Below are 18,737 nucleotides of genomic sequence, written 5' to 3' on the forward strand. Positions count from 1 at the left end.
CGATCTACAAAAGAAAGTAGATCGCATCATAGTACAGCAGGCCAATCCACCGCCAACAACATTGGATGTTTCGACCACCGAAACCGCACCGGAAGTGTCAATTGATACTCCGTTCCCGCTCATAACAAAAAAGGCGGAATTAGATACTCTAGAAGAGATGCTTTCGAGTTCAAATTATTTTGAGCATATAAAAAAAATCTTCCGCGCTAAAATTAACGCAACACAAATGAAGCAAAGGCTGCACGAAGCGTTATATTTGTTTCTGAACCCATTGTTTGTTACGCAGTGTAACTGGAAAGGTTATCATTCCAAAATTGCCTTCAAACATTACCACAAAATATTACAACTTCTGAAAGCAATAGGAGCTCCAAACAACCAAAGCGAAACAAACGACATAGACATAGAAAACTTTTTGAAGCTTAAATTTAAAAATGCAAAAATGTGTGCTCAAAGGAAGGGCACCATTAAAAGTGTGTGCCGCAGTGCATTCAAGCGACATTCAAAGCAAATGTAAATTAATCTTAGTTATTGTTATTGTGTTTCAGGAAATAAAATGAACTTTAAACCAACCAACCAATGAAATATTATTTTATGAAATCAATGAAATATAAAATTTTACCAACTGTTATTAATCTCTTGCTATTTGAAATGATAATGAAGGCCCACCCCATTCCCACGCAATATATTGAGAAGAATCGGAATAAATCAAAAACAATATCTACGAGTGAGTAATACAATTATTAACTCACTTTTACGCGCGCGTGTCTTAATATATGCGTTACCGTTATGCAATTTTTTTAACTAATTTTAATCATCATTAACATTATCAAAAATTTTAAGTTAACTAACTTCATTATCATTTCTTTTGATTAGAATTACACGTGTTAGTTATGTGTTAGTCTGTGAGTTTGTTATTATAAAATAAATGAAATTAATAATGTACCAAACCAAGAAACCAAATCTATACCAACTCAACCCAACCTATGAACCCTAATCAAACCTATACCAACCCAAGTGATCTTGAGGACGCAGCGGCTCACCAGTCAAAGGCTTGCGGAAATGCGAGCATTTAAAAGCATGGGGTCCCGCATGGCAAACGTAAAGCTTTGTATCAACGGTGGTCATTTTCCCTCCCATTCATAAACACATCATACATCATATGATGTATCATACGACCACTGAACTACCCATGTTATAAATATTCTTAACCTAAATGACCACTGTGAGCTTTACAACGCACAAAGCGGTAAAAACGGTCGTCCTACCATGAATCGGGCAACAAAGATCCAGTAGAGTGATGGAAGTACAGTATATTGCTGGAACATAAAAGTATTAGTGGAAGGTTAGATGAAAAATATTAGTTGAAGCGGAAGTCTGTGTCAATTTGAAAAGTGTGCAGAAGAGGAAACAAAACGATAGTATAAGATTCTAAAGGAGGATTGGGAGGTCGTAGGGCAAGAGAGGAAGGAGGTAGATAGTACGATACAAGTTTACAAAATATCATATAATGCGGTACTTCCACCTTCCTGCGCGGAGAAGATTCTTTAATTTTATAAATGTTTAAGTCAGTAGACGACAGTTGGATAGCTGGATCGTCTACTGACAAACTAAACAACTCCGTGCAGTACTCGTACTGGATTCCAGTTATAACGTAAAGTAAAGAATCCAATTTCTTTACTTCCAAAAACTTCACAATGCCATGATCTTTGGTTAAGAACCATTGATCTTTGAAATTCGGCAGCAGGATAAAATCGGCGGCTACTAGTAGGCCAGCACCATTTTCCTTCAACCGTGGGTAAGTAAGAACAGTACGATTGGCAGCCACTTCAATAGAAGCAATTTCTTGCATGCGGGCTGCCACCTGTGCTGCCACTCGTGTTCCCGATTTCACATATCGCTTGACTATCTGAAGATAATTTTCAAACGCATATGTGGAAAAATTATCAAGCGGTCCACAATTTGCAACATCTCCTGCCACGTGTATCAAATTGTGGACATTGCTAGTTAGATAGGCTCGACCGTAATACTTGCGAAACTCCTTCACAAAATGTGTAAGGAGCTTTTCAGCAAGAGGCCATAATCGCTGGTGTGCCGAGGACGAAAAAATCGTCACACCGCAGTAGTAGCACAAGAAGTGATTGTATTGCTGATATGTAAAAAAATCCCTCCAGACCACAACACTAACATAATGAAGGAAGGACCGGTATTCGGTTGCCTTCCAAAAACGGACGTGTAGGAAAGACCGTACAGGACGGTTCACTTCCGAACGAAGCCGAATCTGCACCATAAATTTAGATATAGCTTCCTTCTGCTGGGGTGACCATTTACGAAAATTTTTAAATTTGCGTTTTAAAAACCCTTGGACAAATAATCTGGTACACCCCAAATCAATCAGGTGAACGCGGTCGGCAACAACGAAACCGCGTATCATATCAAAATTGTCCACATCTTCGATTGGTGTCCTCCATTCTTTATGATGATCTTTGTCCACTCGTTGTCTGAAGCCGGCGTCCGTACGCAACTCGGCATTCACGGAATCAAATATAACGTTGCGTTCCGGTTTGATGTATTCCCCAACAATGGAACACTGTAAACACCCATGCTTTGCATTAAAGTTTGCAGTTGCTAAAAAGGAAAAAGGAAAAAAAACAACATTAATATACACTTCAAATATGATAAAAATATGTCCTACCTTTAGCAAATGCTCGCGCTGGAGAATCGGCAACAAATATGCTTAAAGCGAAACGCACTACCTTGTTGCCGAACTGCAAGCCTCTTTGTTGAAGATCATTGATCTCCAACACTAGTGGCCGAAAATATTCTTCCACCAGCTCCGGTTTTTCCAGTCCACTATAGTATCCGACAAGCATCACCGGAGCCTCTCGCAATTCTTCCACCCTTATCAGTATCGGCCACAGTTGCCGTTTTGAACTTCTGAAGAGTGGAAGCCCGTCGATAGACACTTGAACCGTAAAAAGGTCTTCTTCGGGAATGACATTTCTGTAATAAAAAGCAAAGAGGTACCAGTTAGTTGCAACATATGCAAACAAATTGTACAATTTATGCATGAAATACTTACCGAAAATGTTGTTGTAGGACCGTCTCAATCCCTTGATACCAGAATTGTCCACCCGCGAGCGGTTGAATTTCCAAACCAGTCTGGGTGTGGGTTTTGAGGAATGTCCGCGAATCTTTCGGAACATCAATGTTGAAATGATGCCTTAAGATCGCCAGAAGCATATTAAGTGACGATCGTGGCAGGTTTCCCAAAATTGCCCAGTATCTTAGAGCTTCTGTCCCCGTCAATTTCTCTAAGAAACTGTAAGCAGTCTGTAGTAAACTGTTAGATCCGTTTTTAAGAATTCGCTTTTATTTGTATATTAACTGTGTTAGATGTGTGTTAGATGTTACTCGTAGGGAGGCTAGAGTTAGACTGACTCCGCTTGCGCTCTCCTCGTCCTGACAGCGCCGCGCTAGCTGTCTCGTTCGCGCTTGTTTCTCCTTCTCCTTCGATCCTTAACATTCTCCCCCCCGTTGAATCATCCCGAGTGATTCAACATTCGGCGGTATTAGACTCGTTGATCGGAAGGACACATATTTTAGAAATCGATCGTTTAAATTCTCCGTGCTTAGTTTTGATTAATACCACTCTAATATTATCGTCTGCTCCCTTTATGACGTTGATGACTCTTCCTAGACACCACTTTAGCGGAGGAAGATTGTCTTCCTTTACGAGAACCATGGTGCCTACGGTGATGTTATCCCGTTGACGGGTCCATTTTGTTTTGGGATGTAATCCGGATAGGTAATCAGTCGACCATCGCTTCCACAAGCGACGTAGAAATTCCTGGGTTAGTTGATACCTATTCAATCGGTTGGTAGGAAGAGTCTCATAGGACGGTTCTGCTAGATTCATTTGTTGTCTATGGATCAGGAAATGGGCAGGGGTTAGTGCTTCAAAATCATTCGGGTCTGATGATAGTGGTGTGAGCGGCCTTGAGTTTAAACACGATTCGATTTGAGTTAGTAGGGTGGTTAGTTCTTCGTGCGTTAGGATCGTGTTTCCGATAGTAGGTTTGAGATGAGTCTTGAAAGACTTCACAGCCGCTTCCCATAATCCCCCAAAATTGGGAGAACGCGGAGGTATGAACTTGAAGTCAATTCCATCCTTGGCACAAGAATTTGAAATTGTCTGCTGCCACTGTTGATCCCGAAACTGTTTTGCCAGTTGAACAAGTTCTCGCGATGCTCCAACAAAGTTTTTCGCGTTGTCACATTCGATGAGCTGCGGTCGTCCACGTCGTGACACGAAGCGACGAAGTGCGGTCAGAAAAGCGTTCGTTGAGAGATCAGCAACCAATTCGATGTGTACTGCTTTTACAACCAGACATACAAAAATGGCCACATAACTCTTGATTGGTTGCGCCTTACGATGTGGATATTTGTAAAATATCGGTCCACATAAATCCACACCAGTGCGTAAGAAAGGCATTGTTGGAGTGACGCGTTCTCGAGGTAAATCTCCCATCAGTTGTTCTAAGGTAGAAGGTCGGCAGCGAAAGCATCTTACGCAGGAATGAACAACTCGGCGAGCCAGATTCCTTGCTCGTAACGGCCAAAATTTTTCCCTAATTGAAGAAATCAACAGCTGCGGTCCAGCGTGTAGAAGATTACGGTGGTAATGATCGGCAATCAGCAGGGTAAGTGGATGACTGGCGGGTAAAATTAGTGGATGTTTTCTGGACTCAGATACGTTGGCAGGTCGAAGTCGTCCTCCTACATGAAGCAAGTCATCCTTCAGATAAGGAGTTAAAGCGTTTAAGCGTGAAGTTGGGTTGACTTGTCCGGATTTGGTAAGGCTAATGAATTCGTCAGCGAAACTCTCCCTTTGAGCTATACGTACAAGAACCTTGGTTGCATCGTTGAGTTCTTGCAGGCTTAGGCATGGCTTCAGTTTCTTTTCCTTATTAGCGGGTTTGATGTTATGTAGGTAGCGACGTATCCACGCGACACGTTGTTGTAGTTTGGTGTAAGATGAGCAAAGTAAGAATATTTCGTTCGGCGGTAGAGGTTGGCTGATTAAGGTGACTCGTTCTTCCAGAACATCACTATTAAGTAGAGGATCAGGTGAGCGCGGTTGAGTAGGCCAGAAGTGTGAAGATTGGGTTAGCCATTCTGGTCCATTCCACCAGGCATGACAATCCTTTAATTGATCCGGGTTTACTCCTCGTGAGATGTAATCTGCAGGGTTTTGTGTGCCAGGAACATGATGCCAATTTTCTGAAGTCAGATGTTGTATGTCAGAGACTCGATTCGCGATGAAATTCTTCCAGCGGGATGATGGAGATGCTAGCCAGTGTAAAACTATTGTCGAGTCTGACCAAAAGTAGGATGGAATGTCAGAGTGCATTGCGGTCCGCACCTTTTGGTAAAGATGAGCCAGCAAATGCGCGGAGCACAATTCCAATCTGGGCAAACTGAGTTTCCTCTCCTTCTTTGAATTGCCTATTGGAGCCACGCGTGATTTGGATATAAGAAGATGAGATGAGAAACTGTCTGAAACTATTGTACGTACGTAAATGCATGCTCCATAAGCTCGCTCGGAGGCATCACAAAATCCATGCAGCTCGATGCGTTCTGGTTTAGTTGTAGATATTACCCATCTTGGTACTGAAAGATCATGGAGCTGTGCCATATTGTTGCGGATGAGCACCCAACGTTGTTGAAATTCATGTGACAATGGTTCGTCCCAAGTTAGCTGTTCCTTCCACAGATCTTGCAAGAAGAGTTTGGCAAGCAATATAACCGGTCCAACCATTCCCAAAGGATCAAACAATCGTGCGGTGTCGGACAGTACGCTTCTTTTGGTGACGTATACTATTTCTTGCCACTGCGGTGCGTCGATTAGAAAGGTGTCATTATTGGTATCCCATTTCAGTCCTAAGGTTTTTATTGGTTTTAGGGTTTCATCAAGCTTCACGATAGTCTGTTCGTCTTGTAAGTTTTTGGGAATATTCTTTAATAGCTCTGCATCATTCGACGCCCATTTATGAAGCAGAAAACCAGCTGATTCTAGGAGGGAAATTAGTTGAAGACAAAGTATGTTCCCATGTTCCAAATCGTCTACTCCTGTCAGTAGGTCGTCCATGTAAAAATCTCTGTTTAACACTTCTGCAGCGATGGGATATTTTTGTTGACCTTCTTTTGCAAGTTGTTTTAAGCATCGGGTTGCCAGATACGGTGCAGCAGATGTGCCATACGTTACTGTTTTAAGCTGATAAACTCGGGTAGGTTCGTTGAATTCAGCTTTCCACAATATTCGTTGTAACGGGCGATCAGATTCATGCATTAGGATTTGCCTATACATTTTTTCGATGTCTGCTATTATGGCATATTTGGGCATTCGAAACCTCAGTATAATCGAAATCAGATCATCTTGCACGGTCGGTCCTACCATTAACGTATCATTTAATGATACACCGGTATCAGAAGGACAGGATGCGTCGAAAACTACTCGTAGTTTTGTTGTCAGACTATCAGGACGCAATACACTGTGGTGAGGTAAGAAGTAGGATGGTTTGTCGTCAGATGGCAAATCTATTTCCTCCATATGTCCGAGTTGGATGTATTCGGTTATGAAATCGGCGTAAGCTTGTTTAAGTTCTGGATTTTTCTGGAATCTGTTTAGAAGCTGGTTTAATCTTTTCTCTGCAGGAGGAAATGTGTTGCAAACGCAACAGGGCAACAAATAATCCAACTAGGAGTTCGCGCTTTTTAATATTGTTCCTTTTATTACTTTTACAAATTGTTGTGAAGCAGAAGCAGAAAAAATTAAAAAATTTAACGTCTTCCTCTGTCGGATGTTTTTTCGCTACAAAAGACGATTTGTCGTTCGCGCCCGCTCATCGCCTCGGTCATCGCCTTCGCCCGTCGGTCATCGACATAGCACTCATCTTCCTGAGTGCATACCGGCAGGCGCACTCGGGTTTGGTAACTCGGGCTCGTTTCACGCGCACGGCTGTCATCCTCCTGTCAATCGTCATCGACGTTGCTTTTGTCAACAAAATGAATTACCCAATTTGCAAAGGGTATCAGGTTTAGTGGGTAGTCTGACTACAAATCGACCAGTTGAATTTCGTGTATGGGTGGTAAGAAAATGATCTTCGCAAGTGGTTTCTTCTACTGACATGCCCTTTTGGTTCTGGCAAGATTCTAACTCCCAAAATCTGGCTACTTGGTCTTCAATAGCGCATGCGTGCAAGGCGTGGTAGGTGTCTGTATCTGGAGAATTTACAGTTGTTGGTTGCCCAGCGACCAACCAACCAAGGCTAGTTTTTTGCAGCATTGTTCTGTGGTCTGTGAGTTTGATTAGGCCTTCCTCAATAACCTTGTAAAACAAATCGATCCCCATTAGAACATCGATTTTTCCGGGTTGGAAAAATGTAGGATCCGCTAGCTTTATGTTGGAGGGTAAGTTCCATGAAGTGACGTCGATTTTACTGGAAGGTAGATCGTTTGTTATTTCTGGCAACACATGGCATTTGAGGGTTGAAGTGAAATCAGAGTGGATGGATTGAATGGTTATAGTTACGTGATGGTGAGATACTACGTTTGTTTTTCCAATCCCTCCAATACGATACATTTCACTATGTTTTTCTAATCGTAGGCGTTGAACCAGTCGTTGAGATATGATGTTTAGTTGCGCACCGGAATCCAGCAAAATGCGCACCGGGTGTGGTTGTCCGATTGAGTCAAATATTTGCACTATAGCTGTTTGTAGTAAGATACTGGTACGAATTGTTGTTGGTAAATCTGAAGATTTGCTCATATACACGTGGGAAACAGATGGCGATGGTTCAGCAACCTTTTGGCTGGATACTGGTGATAACTGTGATCGCTGCGTTTCAACTTCCTCGTGTAACATGGTATGATGTCTCATTCCACACACACGGCAAGAGCTGGAACTGCATTGGCTTATCCGATGGTTTGGCGAAAAACAGTTGAAACATAATGACTTGTTTTTCACTATGTCCTTACGCTTGACGACAGGTAAAATTTTGAAAGCTTGGCATACAAAAGGCGAGTGCTTGGATTCGGTACAAAAAACACATTTCGTTGAATCCGTTACTGGGGTCTATGATACCTTAAGTTAGAAAGCTAAAATTTTTAGCCCGGATCTGTCAAAACATCGAGCAGAATCGAGCGGGAAATTGTTGACAGGTAATATCATCATGCAAGGATTCCTCAAGGACCTAGCATTTTGACATAAAGAATCACATTAGGCTGCAGTTTTGTAGAACCGCGTTTTGACGAAACAGCAATTACAGCGTCGAAATGTAGTTCGAAATAAAGGCATAGCACAAGTAAAAATTTGTATTATTTTTCATAAAAAGCTGAACATAATTAAACTCATGTAATTTCATTGTTATTTTAAATCCAAATTCAATCAACATTCAGCCGAATCAAATATGGCCTAACCTCCCAAGTAGAAATTGTCAAGCGAAATATAGGCCCGAGGGGGTGTGAAGGGTAAAAATTTGCTCGAATCGTGAGATGGAAGAAACTTCGCCGTAGGAAAGAGCAGGACGACGATAAAAATCTATGATGGTGTTGGTGAACGTCACCCATCCTATGGCGGCATTTTCAAAACAAAAACAAATCGTATGTCCTAACGAATATACGCTAAACGTATATTCATATTTCCTGCGTGTTTTGAGTGTTTTGTGGCTCCCATTTTGGTGAAAAAGTGTTTAATTATGTATAATAAAAACGTTTAAAGAAAAGTAGAGTGTTATTCTAACATGCTGAACTAATTTCAGACAGTTAAAAATGGACGTAGAAACAGATAAGCTAGCAGGAGTTCAGAAGGACTAGGTAAGTTGTATTTCGTTTCTTCATGTGCTGTGTTTAGTTATATTCATAGAATATACTACAGGACAACGAGCGTTTAATTAAACGTGTAAAACTTCTATGTTTTAGCAAATTGGATAGCCGTACGCTGCAGATGCAGTGCTTAAATCGGAAGTACAGGACAGCATTCTAGAGTGTGAATAGGAGTGTTTTTAGAAGAACGACCATTGGAATCAATCCGGAACGAAAGAAGAGGGTAAATATACTGGGGCTGATAGTGCAAATAGGCTAAGGACATGGGATTATCTCTTAAAACATTTATCTCAACTGCAATTGAAAGATATATTGCTTTTAACTCTAATAGTAATACTATTTGTTTTCTTTGTTTAGGAATGTAAAACCCCTTTTCAATGTGCCGCTACGAGTTGATAAGCAGTTGATTAATGTTGTAGGATGACCGTTGAAGGCTTGCAAAGTGGTCTTGGATGTTGTTTTCGGTAAGTATTGTAGCAGTGCAAGATAATCATGTGCCTACTTTATCGTACTGACTTTTCTTCTTGGCTCGTTTTAGGTTTTAGCTGGCGATGCTCTTATACGCATCGTGTCGAATGGATAGCTGCTAAGCAACGTCCTTGGAGGACATGGCCCCAACTTCTTTCATACGTGTTCTAACCGTTGCACGTTAGCGCCCAGTAATGCAAGCGTATCTGTCGTCAATTGAAAGTAAAATAGCGAGCGCTTAGATTACCTTTGCCAGGATAATCCTAAAGTCGTGATCAGATAAGATGTAGGTAAAGGATGGTGTAAAACGTAAAATGTCCTTAATTAGTAAGATTTTTTGTAAAAAGGATAGATAGAACAGCACAATCTTTAAGCAGCAGAACCTTTACGCAACTTCTATGTACGCATTTAGGTGTAAGAAACAAACGAATCATATTTACATAAAACGATCTTTGTATGTAGAACTAACCTCGTTAGCAACGTTAGGGAGAACTGGAAATGGCATGCCGAAGCTTCGCCAGGTTGAAAAAAAACATGCGCGTATGTTAAAAAAGTTAAAATAAAGTTTATTACGTATAGGGCACAGTAAGGTGCTGTCCTTTCCTACAAAAAATGTATAGCTTTAAAAAGAAGATGCGTTACGTATTGTACCGAAGGTATCGTTAAAAGTGATAAGAAAGTGGATACAGATTCAAATAAAATACAACATCAAATCAAATGTACATAATCCTTTTATTGTATCATTCTAATATTCAAAAAATAAATAAAGCTACCACAAACATGAACAATAAAAAACAACGTTGGCGTTCCTCCGTGTAGAAAGCACCAAACACATTTGTTTTGACGCCAGCCGCAGATCAGTAAAATAGATCATGTGAATAGCAGCGATCCCGTTACTACCATGTACCATGCCCAAAGCCTCGGTGAGTAAAGAAATTTTCTCTAATTAAAAAATATATGTTCTCTTCCTATCTCATTCGCAGACACAAATCTAAAAATAGAACGGATATCTACAACAGTCGCGCTGTTGTAAGGAATTAGAAGCAAGCAAAGGATCACACATAACCTTTTTTTCGCCTACGCTAAGGCCGGCTGACAAGTTGATGTAAATGTGTTCGTGTCGCCATGGTTTCTCTTGTGTGCGTGCCATCCGACCCCCCGATAAGCTGCCGCGCGGTCGAGTCCATTGAAAAAAGCCAAAAAACTGCTCGAAATTTCTACTTGGGCTGTTTTAGACCTGCTAGAAAAATGCCTTGTTTTGACATTTGTCGAGCAGCTGATCGAAACTAACATTAGAAAGATTTTCTAATCTGAAATACGCAGGCTTATTTTGCTGAGCGGTTTGTATGGAAAACATGCAGCAAATAAGCCGCGAAACGTCAAAGTCCATATAAAAAAACTAGTGGAAGGTATCATAGACCCCACTGTTGTATGTACAGCGTGTGTTTTCTTTCCTGCACATTTTTCGTTTTGCTTTGTGCGGCTTTCTTCCGTAGCGTTGACGAACACTTTTTTCACCGATTGCAACGTTCTGCAATGATTTCTGAGAAACTCGATCAGATCGGCGTATGTGGGTATGTGCGTGCTGTTTCGTGTTAACTCCCACTGTCGCAGCGTGGTTGAATCCAGTAAGGAAGTGAGACGGAAAACTAGAAGCGTACTCCAATTCTCGGGATTTTCTCCCTCGTTCTGGAGCATACGAAGATTTCGTTCGAACTCGTCGATCAAATTGTTCAGCATTTCCGGACACTCTTTTTTGATAGGGGCTATTTCAAACAGCGCATCACAATAAGCCTTGCGTAGTAGGTACTTGTTTTCGTATTTATCTGTAAGAAGCTTCCAGGCTATTGCGTAGTTGGCAGAAGTTATGCTTATGTTTTCAATCGAACGTTTAGCTTCTTTTGTAACTGCAGATTGTAGGTATGTTAGTTTGTCTCGATCGGTTAAATGTTCAGCAGAATCTATTATGGAACAAAATGCATCACGAAATGGTGGCCAATCTCGAATCGATCCATCAAAACTGGGTAGTTTAAGTTCAGGAAGTTTAATTCGACGTGGTTGTGCACTAGATGCTTCCGTACGTTCTGATTTGACCGTTGTTGTCAACGTCTGTAGTTTTTGTTCTACCTTTAGTTTTAAGTCAAATATTTGTTCCTCTATTTCTGCGAAACGTTCTTCTTCTATTTGAACTTCTGCACTATCGGCGGTTTCCAATATAGATGAAAATATTAGTGAAGCATTAGACGAAAGATCCTTTAACCTTTCCGCAAGCAATTTCAAAGCAGATATATCTGAGCACCTTTTGTCGTAGATGTTCTCCACACTTTTCAATTGTCGCAACAGATGGTTAATTTGGCGTTCATTTTTTGATTTTTCAACTACACTTGAAAGAAATCCCTTAAATGATTCCTCATCCGAATCGTTGCCCTCGTCAGGGTTCCGTTTGTCCTTTTCCGCAATTGCAGAAACAGGCACAGTTGTTGGCGTATGCATTAGCGACATTTTAGCGGTTTGAAACACTAGGGTATAACCTCCAAATATTCACTAGTTTTATGTCTGTGTAAGCACTTGGTTAGCACTGGGTACGGGTAAGCGGTAAGATGATGTAACACTTTGTTCGAGTTCGAAGTGTCACATCCGGTTCGAAGGACCAATTTTTTATGTAGTAAACTGTTAGATCCGTTTTTAAGAATTCGCTTTTATTTGTATATTAACTGTGTTAGATGTGTGTGTTAGATGTTACTCGTAAGGAGGCTAGAGTTAGACTGACTCCGCTTGCGCTCTCCTCGTCCTGACAGCGCCGCGCTAGCTGTCTCGTTCGCGCTTGTTTCTCCTTCTCCTTCGATCCTTAACACAGACCCCCAACCTGCTGTGATATTATCATCACCGTCACAATCGGCATCCTCATGATCACTTTCCACATTGTTTCTAATACTATCTACATCATCTATGATATTTCCCAAATCAACGTCCATATCCATAAAGTTGTTAGTATCATTACCATCACCATTGTTGTTAGTATCGGCAGTTTGGTCTGAAAATAAAAGAAGAAGCAAGAAATTATTGCAGATAAATTAAGATCATTAAAAATTATGGTAATCTATCTATTGATTATTAAATTATGATGTTATTGCTGTGCAAACTCAGCAATTGCTGTACAATTTCTAAACTCAGTCAAAGCCAAAAATGTTATGTATAATGTTCTCTGGCATTTTAGCTCTTCGACACACACTATAATTCAGATCAAAACTATGTGGAAAGTCGATCCTTATCATCATCCTGTTATATTGATATGTACGAACAGTCTCATGTTCAACTGTGTCTTTTTGCATACCGCAAGTTTTATTTCGATACATATCCTTCATAAAACACAAATATAATAATAAGTTGCACAGGATACGCATTTCATCAACACTTTTTTAGGACACTGCGCAACTGGCACAGATGCGATTAGCACTGTTAGCATTTAGAATTGCACATTTTTTATTGGCCAAGTCAACAAGTTAACATTTTTTGGTCCTGAATAAAAAAGACTTCTTTGATTTACGCACAAACAGAACCATCCCGGAAATATATTTCTTTTCATTGCAATGGTGTAACATATGAAAGAATAATAATAGTAGATTCGCCGTACATAAAATTGGCAGCACTTTGCACGATGCGTACTTAGCACATTTTACGCAAAAAGGATAACTTGAAACAAAAAAAAAAACAGGAACTTATGCAACAACTTACCATTTATCATATTTGGAAAAGAAATTTCTACTTCTCCGTCCGATCTGGAGCAAATTATCTGGTTCCATTCCGCCTCTGTTTCTCGCTCCAAATCTTCCAAATACCGCTTTCGCTGCCGCCGGAGGTTGGAATCAAAACTCGAAGGCATTTTTTCTATTACTGAAAGCTAAAATAATCTAAAAAAGTTTAATAAATGCTTAATTTTACACTAAAATCACTTCTTCTTCTTCTTCTTTTAGCGAAAAAGATTGTATCCTCCTATGTTAATTTAGACTTTTGTCTTAATTCCCATAATCAGAGGCTTACTTTCTCTGTAAAGACGTCGACTAACTAGAGTCATATGTCTTTTACGGTTCGGGTTTGTTCCAATCCGTGTTATGTCGCTTGCTGTACTGTGTGGTACATGTGCACTCGTTTATGATTATTTGTTTATTTCTTGGAACCGATAGGGTTTTTCAGTAAGCTTTCCGAGAAGTTCTGGTTGTTCACTTTCGTTTCCTCGCGGTTTCACCTTTACAATACACCATGATGGTTTGTATAGTCGCGCTATGCGCATTTAGCCAAAACGGCCTCTATAAGCTATAGCTGATAGATTTCGGAGAAATCCCCTTTTATGTGTTGTCACTTGGACTAGTCCGCAAGGGATTGGTGGTCGAGCGTGTTACCACTTCAAGAGTAGGAACACAACTGCACTAAAATCACTAACACACAACTTTTCACTTTACGCGTCGCTGGTTGTTTACTTTTCGTTTCGTTTGCCACTTGAAATGTCACCCCGTGCCTACATGCTTAGCAATTGTCGCGTTTGCGAACGCGACAATCGTAGCACAGTTTTCCCAAAAAATTTTGCGACTTTCGGCGCGACTTCAAGGTTGTTTAAGTTTTCTCGTGCAAGGTTTGTTTATGTTTTCAATCTGGCCGGTAACGGGAAATTAATTTCGAATTAAATTAAATTAATTCAAACAAAGAAAATTATAATAAATAGTAAATTTATTGTTTTGATAAATTTGATGAGAAAGGCAAGTTTTTTAAGCCCAGTGACGATGTTTCAAAACGATGGACCGTCAAGAAAGCTCTTGGCAGGATGCTGCTGACTCCTGTGATACAAATAACGGCTGTTGCTAACAGTACCGCAGATTTATCCGTTTTGTTTTCTTGTGTGTTTGACGCTGGAAAATCTTGTTATATTTTTTTCCGGTAGCCAGAAGGAATTGTAACAAGATAAATAGGTGAACGAAGATGTGTTTGCCCACCGCGTCATACACCGGGCAAAATAGAATTGGTATCGGCAGCTTCGAGTAGCATAAAGGTAAAAATCTTCGAATACGGGTAATCAAACGTGTATGGCTTCTTTCTCATTTCATGACCGTCACCGTACCCTCAATATACAGGTATTCATAACCACGATTCCAACACAGCTTCCAAACTACCTTCAATATACAGGTATTCATAACCACGATTCCAACACAGCTTCCAAAAGGGATCGAACACTGTGCTGTGGACTATCTAATATTTTTTAACTCTATGTTTTTAAACTCTAATATTTTTTCTAATTAATTAATTTAATTAATTATTAATTAATTATTAATTAATTTATTCGATTCAAGCAAGTTCAACATACAAGTAATAAATTCATAAACAATGCAGCCATGCATTTGTCCACGATATGGGATTTTTGTTTTGAATTAACAGCGATTCTTCTGTTTTAAAAATAATATTGACATTCACAATAATTATATACAAATCCTGTGTACTTTTAAAAAATAAATAGCACTCGATTTGTTAATTTAATTTACAATATTTAATAACACTCAAAATATTTAATTTTTTAATTTGTATTAGTTTACCTTGGTATTGCCATGTTTACCTTGTTATTACAGAAAACTGTCATGGCGTCAAGTCGCGCTTCGAATCGCGATTTTTCGCTGAAAATACACGTATAGCGACTTTTCACAATTTTTTTTATATGGAGTTTCGCAAAATTTTTCTGATTCGCGTTCGCAAACGCGACAATTGCTAAGCGTTTAGAGCCGGGGTCAAATTGGAATTTCAGAACGATAACATATAGCGGAAGAAGAAGTAGTCAATAAGAAAACAAAAAAACCGTTCGTTTAAACGCTAACACCCTGAAGAGGGAGCACGAGCATTTTTTTTCCTGTAGGAGTAACAGAGGCGGCATGCTAAAACCGAGCGAAATTGAGTTACCTTGCCCGCAGGGAATTGAGGCCTAGCTCGTTGGCAAAGGTGGTGAGAAGGGAAGAGAAACAACGAGTGGAAGAGCAGTGGTGAGTTGAACTGCACGGTTTGGTTAAGGAGTGAAAGAGATAGAACGTGGAGAGAAAGAGCAAGACTGAGAACGATGCGATGACAATTTGGAATTGTAAACATAAACAAACCGGCATCATCAAGCAATCATCAGGTTATCATCGAGTTTTGAGTTAATATGCATTTTTATACTGTTTTTTTATAAACAACAGTGAGAAAATACAAAACGTGAGTCGTATGAACCCATCTGACAATTTCCGAAGATTTCATATTGACCTCTCGCTCTTTCATCATTCTCTCTCGCTATTTTTGAGTGGTTTTTGCCGTTCGTGCCCTGTGGTGAGCGGTTTTGTCAATGTGTTGGTGTTGATCGTGCCTGCTGAGCAACCCGAATGTGGTTTTGACTATTTTTCTTCTTTTTTCTGCAACCGATCGGTACATCAATTTCAGCAAAGAAAAAAACATAAGAAGAAGTGATGTGTTTCGATATAATTACGAAGGAGTTTTTTGTGGTGGTAGTGCTAACGAAAATCAAAGTACACTAGAATTTGCAGGCGAATGTGTAACAATAAAAAAATTATTGTACAAGCAGCTGCAACCCGGTACGGTACGTTAAAGTCAAGTGTTTTGTGAATAAATGCATATAAATATAATTATATTTAATATTTTATGCGAATAATAATCAGTTTAAAGTGATCAAATGTGATATACGTTTTTGTGAATAATTTTAGTGATAAAAATGTCCAGGATGAACGGCAATTTCTACTCGAAATGTCGCCAAGCAATGCAGGAGCTTAACCGCGAATACGAGGAGGCAAAGGAACGACACCGCCGTGCAGGAAATAGTGGAAGGTTTAATCTGGTGCCTTTTCCGGATATTGGTAAATTATTATTACTGTAGTGTGTTTAATTTATATAATATAACTGTGTTACAGTTCCGTCTACGTGTCAAGTGAAGCGTGAAGTGGAATGTTGTGTGAAAAGTGAATTTATGTGTGTTTTTTACTGTATAAATTAAACACAGTTGGGGCGCCCTGGTTGTTAATATGATAAGCGACACCGGTTCTACACCGTAGATATCCGGTCTGAAAAGACCGTTGATATCCGGTCTTATCCAGAGCCGTCCCCCCGTAGCAAGGATTGACTGTCTTATTACGTGGTAAAAATAAGTCTTGATACAGCCTGGTTCATAACACGACTGGTCCGTGTCCACCATACGCGTATGGGAAAAGTAAATAGTCACTAGACATGGTAGACCATAACTGATGTTGGTGCCCTAAAAGTGACAAGAATTTTATAAGTCTTAACATAAAGACAAAAAAATTACAAAAAATTATAGTTGACGAATAGTTAGGTGCCCACAGCAGTATATATGATAGTTGCACCAGTTGTCACACGATAGGGCCGGCACATAAACGGCCAGGAAAAGCCGTAGTCCCGTACACAGGATTGTCTATCCTAACGTGCAACTGAAGTCTGAGAATGCCATCAATGGGAGGCCAACATTACCGAAGCACAGCTAGATCTAAGTTGAAAATATGATAAACTTTTGTTACATAGCTTGTGGAACGGTAGTGGCTTTTTCACGCAGGACGTATGGAGTCTAGCAACAAGGACCGCTTTGAATCTATAACAGTAGTGGATCTTGGCCACAACCACGAAATAACACCGGATTGCGCAGGAAGCTGGATTGCTGTGTCGTATAGTTATAGTTTCCGTGTCACTAGAATATTTTACAAATGTAGAAACGATGAACGTGCACGTGGCTACTTTAATTTCCCTAAGCTCATTAACTTAAGCATTCCTCAGCTATCATGTAGAGTGAAAGCTTGAAAATAAGTTTAAATACTCCCGTTTTAAAATGTAATTTTATTTTAATCTCTTTTGAAAAAAAATCGTTTAAAACTGAAAATATTTTAACTCGCTATATCGAAGCAACAAAGGGTTGACTGAAATTGGAAAAAAATGAAATAAAATTGTAAAAGGTGAAATAATAAAGCTGTAAAAAAGGTGAATTATCCAATCTATCTTGCTACTTTATGTATATGATATGGATATAATTTTGGAAAATCATATATGTAGAGCATTGCGATATGCTTCGTTGCTTTCTGTTAAAATTTAATATTTTGTCAAATGATTTTTCGTGGAACGTTTAAATTGTATATTAGGTAGTGGTGTCGTGAGAGAAAATTACACATTGTTTATTCCTTATTTTAGATATGGAACCAGAACCATACGCAGCAGGACTACGACCAGCATCAGCATCGGCAACAGCACCAGTACCAACATCAGCACCAGGAGTCAGCAACACGGAGCTAGGACAGGATTTTTTAAATATAGTTAACATTAATAACGGTAGTGGTGATGGTAATAATTATAATACTAACAATTCCGACCAGGAGGACATTAATTCGGATGGGGACAGCTGTGTCGATTTTGACGACGACATGGTTGGTCGGGACGATGCGTACGATTTTATCGATGAAATGGATCTTATAGACAATCTGAGATACCTTCTTGTTACGTGTCAGCTCCCCCGTTCGACGGCCAACTTGTTACTGGCGATCCTACGGAAGAAGCTAAACTTAGATCTTCCCAAAGATGCGCAGATCCTTGTGAAGACACCCACTGGGATTGGAAAGATTGTTAAACCAATTCCTGGTGGTGATTATTGGTATGGAGGTCTTAAGTCGGTCCTGGCCCAACATTTGCAGTAAGTATGACATGATCTAAATTGTCTATGACACAGATTATTAATTATCTTTTGATTACAGGAACGTCAATCACGGAGTGACACCTTTTTCCTTGGATGTGTCAATCGAAGGGCTACCTCTTCACAGAGCTGGGCCAACCCAACTTTGGCCGATTCTAGTGAAAGTGGTAGAGTTGCCAAAGGTGCCGGTGATGATGGTGGCTACGTTTAGTGGTACGTCAAAACCGGGAAGCTTCATACCATATCTGGAGCTGTTCATAGGTGAGCTGAATCTGATTCAGCGGGAAGGTTTGGTTATCGGCGATAAAACGGTGCATTTTAGAGTCCGCGCTTTTATCGCTGATTCACCAGCTCGTGCTTTTTTAAAGGGTAAGTCGTTAGAATATAAAAATTATAAAAATTTAGCCATAAGAGGTTCAGAGGTCTAATCATGGATTTTTTGTTTTATTTTTTCAGCAAACACCGAGCTATACGGGTTATCACGGTTGTTTGAAGTGTTCTGCTGTTGGCGAATACTCTCCCATAGGTAAAAAGATGATCTTTGATACCGTGGATGCTCCCCTACGTACGGACGCAGGGTTTCGTAATAGAGTATGCAGGGGACATCATAAGAAATGGCGAACCCCGCTGGAAAAATTAGATAATTTTGATATGATCAAAGGAGTTGTTTCCT

The 18,737-nt window shown here is 39.9% G+C and overlaps 2 protein-coding genes across 2 annotated transcripts; one reads left to right on the forward strand and one right to left on the reverse strand.

Moving 5' to 3' along the window:
* Positions 1-682: 682 nt before the first annotated feature.
* Positions 683-3,325, reverse strand: LOC125768935 (uncharacterized). The gene is made up of 2 exons (XM_049437279.1): positions 2,693-3,325; positions 683-2,625 (listed from the first exon to the last, which is right to left on the reverse strand). The coding sequence occupies exons 1-2, from the start codon at positions 3,201-3,203 to the stop codon at positions 1,358-1,360; spliced, it is 1,779 nt and encodes a 592-aa protein (XP_049293236.1). The 5' UTR covers positions 3,204-3,325; the 3' UTR covers positions 683-1,357.
* Positions 3,326-15,942: 12,617 nt separating this feature from the next.
* Positions 15,943-18,275, forward strand: LOC125768012 (uncharacterized). Its single transcript, XM_049435120.1, has 4 exons — positions 15,943-15,958; positions 16,083-16,232; positions 17,569-18,064; positions 18,176-18,275. Exons 2-4 carry the CDS (start codon positions 16,091-16,093, stop codon positions 18,273-18,275), a joined length of 738 nt encoding a protein of 245 aa, XP_049291077.1. The 5' UTR covers positions 15,943-15,958; positions 16,083-16,090.
* The last annotated feature ends 462 nt before the right edge of the window (positions 18,276-18,737 follow it).

The sequence above is a fragment of the Anopheles funestus genome, chromosome X (genome assembly GCF_943734845.2).
Source record: "Anopheles funestus chromosome X, idAnoFuneDA-416_04, whole genome shotgun sequence".
Classification (NCBI taxonomy): Eukaryota; Metazoa; Arthropoda; class Insecta; order Diptera; family Culicidae; genus Anopheles; species Anopheles funestus.

Bases quoted from the DNA above. Each gene is read 5' to 3' on its own strand.
- LOC125768012 (XM_049435120.1), top strand. From the start codon at position 16,091: ATGTCCAGGATGAACGGCAATTTCTACTCGAAATGTCGCCAAGCAATG. The intron at 16,233-17,568 runs GTAAATTATTAT...TCCTTATTTTAG, and splicing joins GGTGCCTTTTCCGGATATTG to ATATGGAACCAGAACCATAC. The intron at 18,065-18,175 runs GTAAGTATGACA...TGTCAATCGAAG, and splicing joins GTCCTGGCCCAACATTTGCA to GGCTACCTCTTCACAGAGCT.
- LOC125768935 (XM_049437279.1), bottom strand. From the start codon at position 3,203: ATGTTCCGAAAGATTCGCGGACATTCCTCAAAACCCACACCCAGACTG. The intron at 2,626-2,692 runs GTAGGACATATT...TTTCCTTTTTAG, and splicing joins AGCGCGAGCATTTGCTAAAG to CAACTGCAAACTTTAATGCA.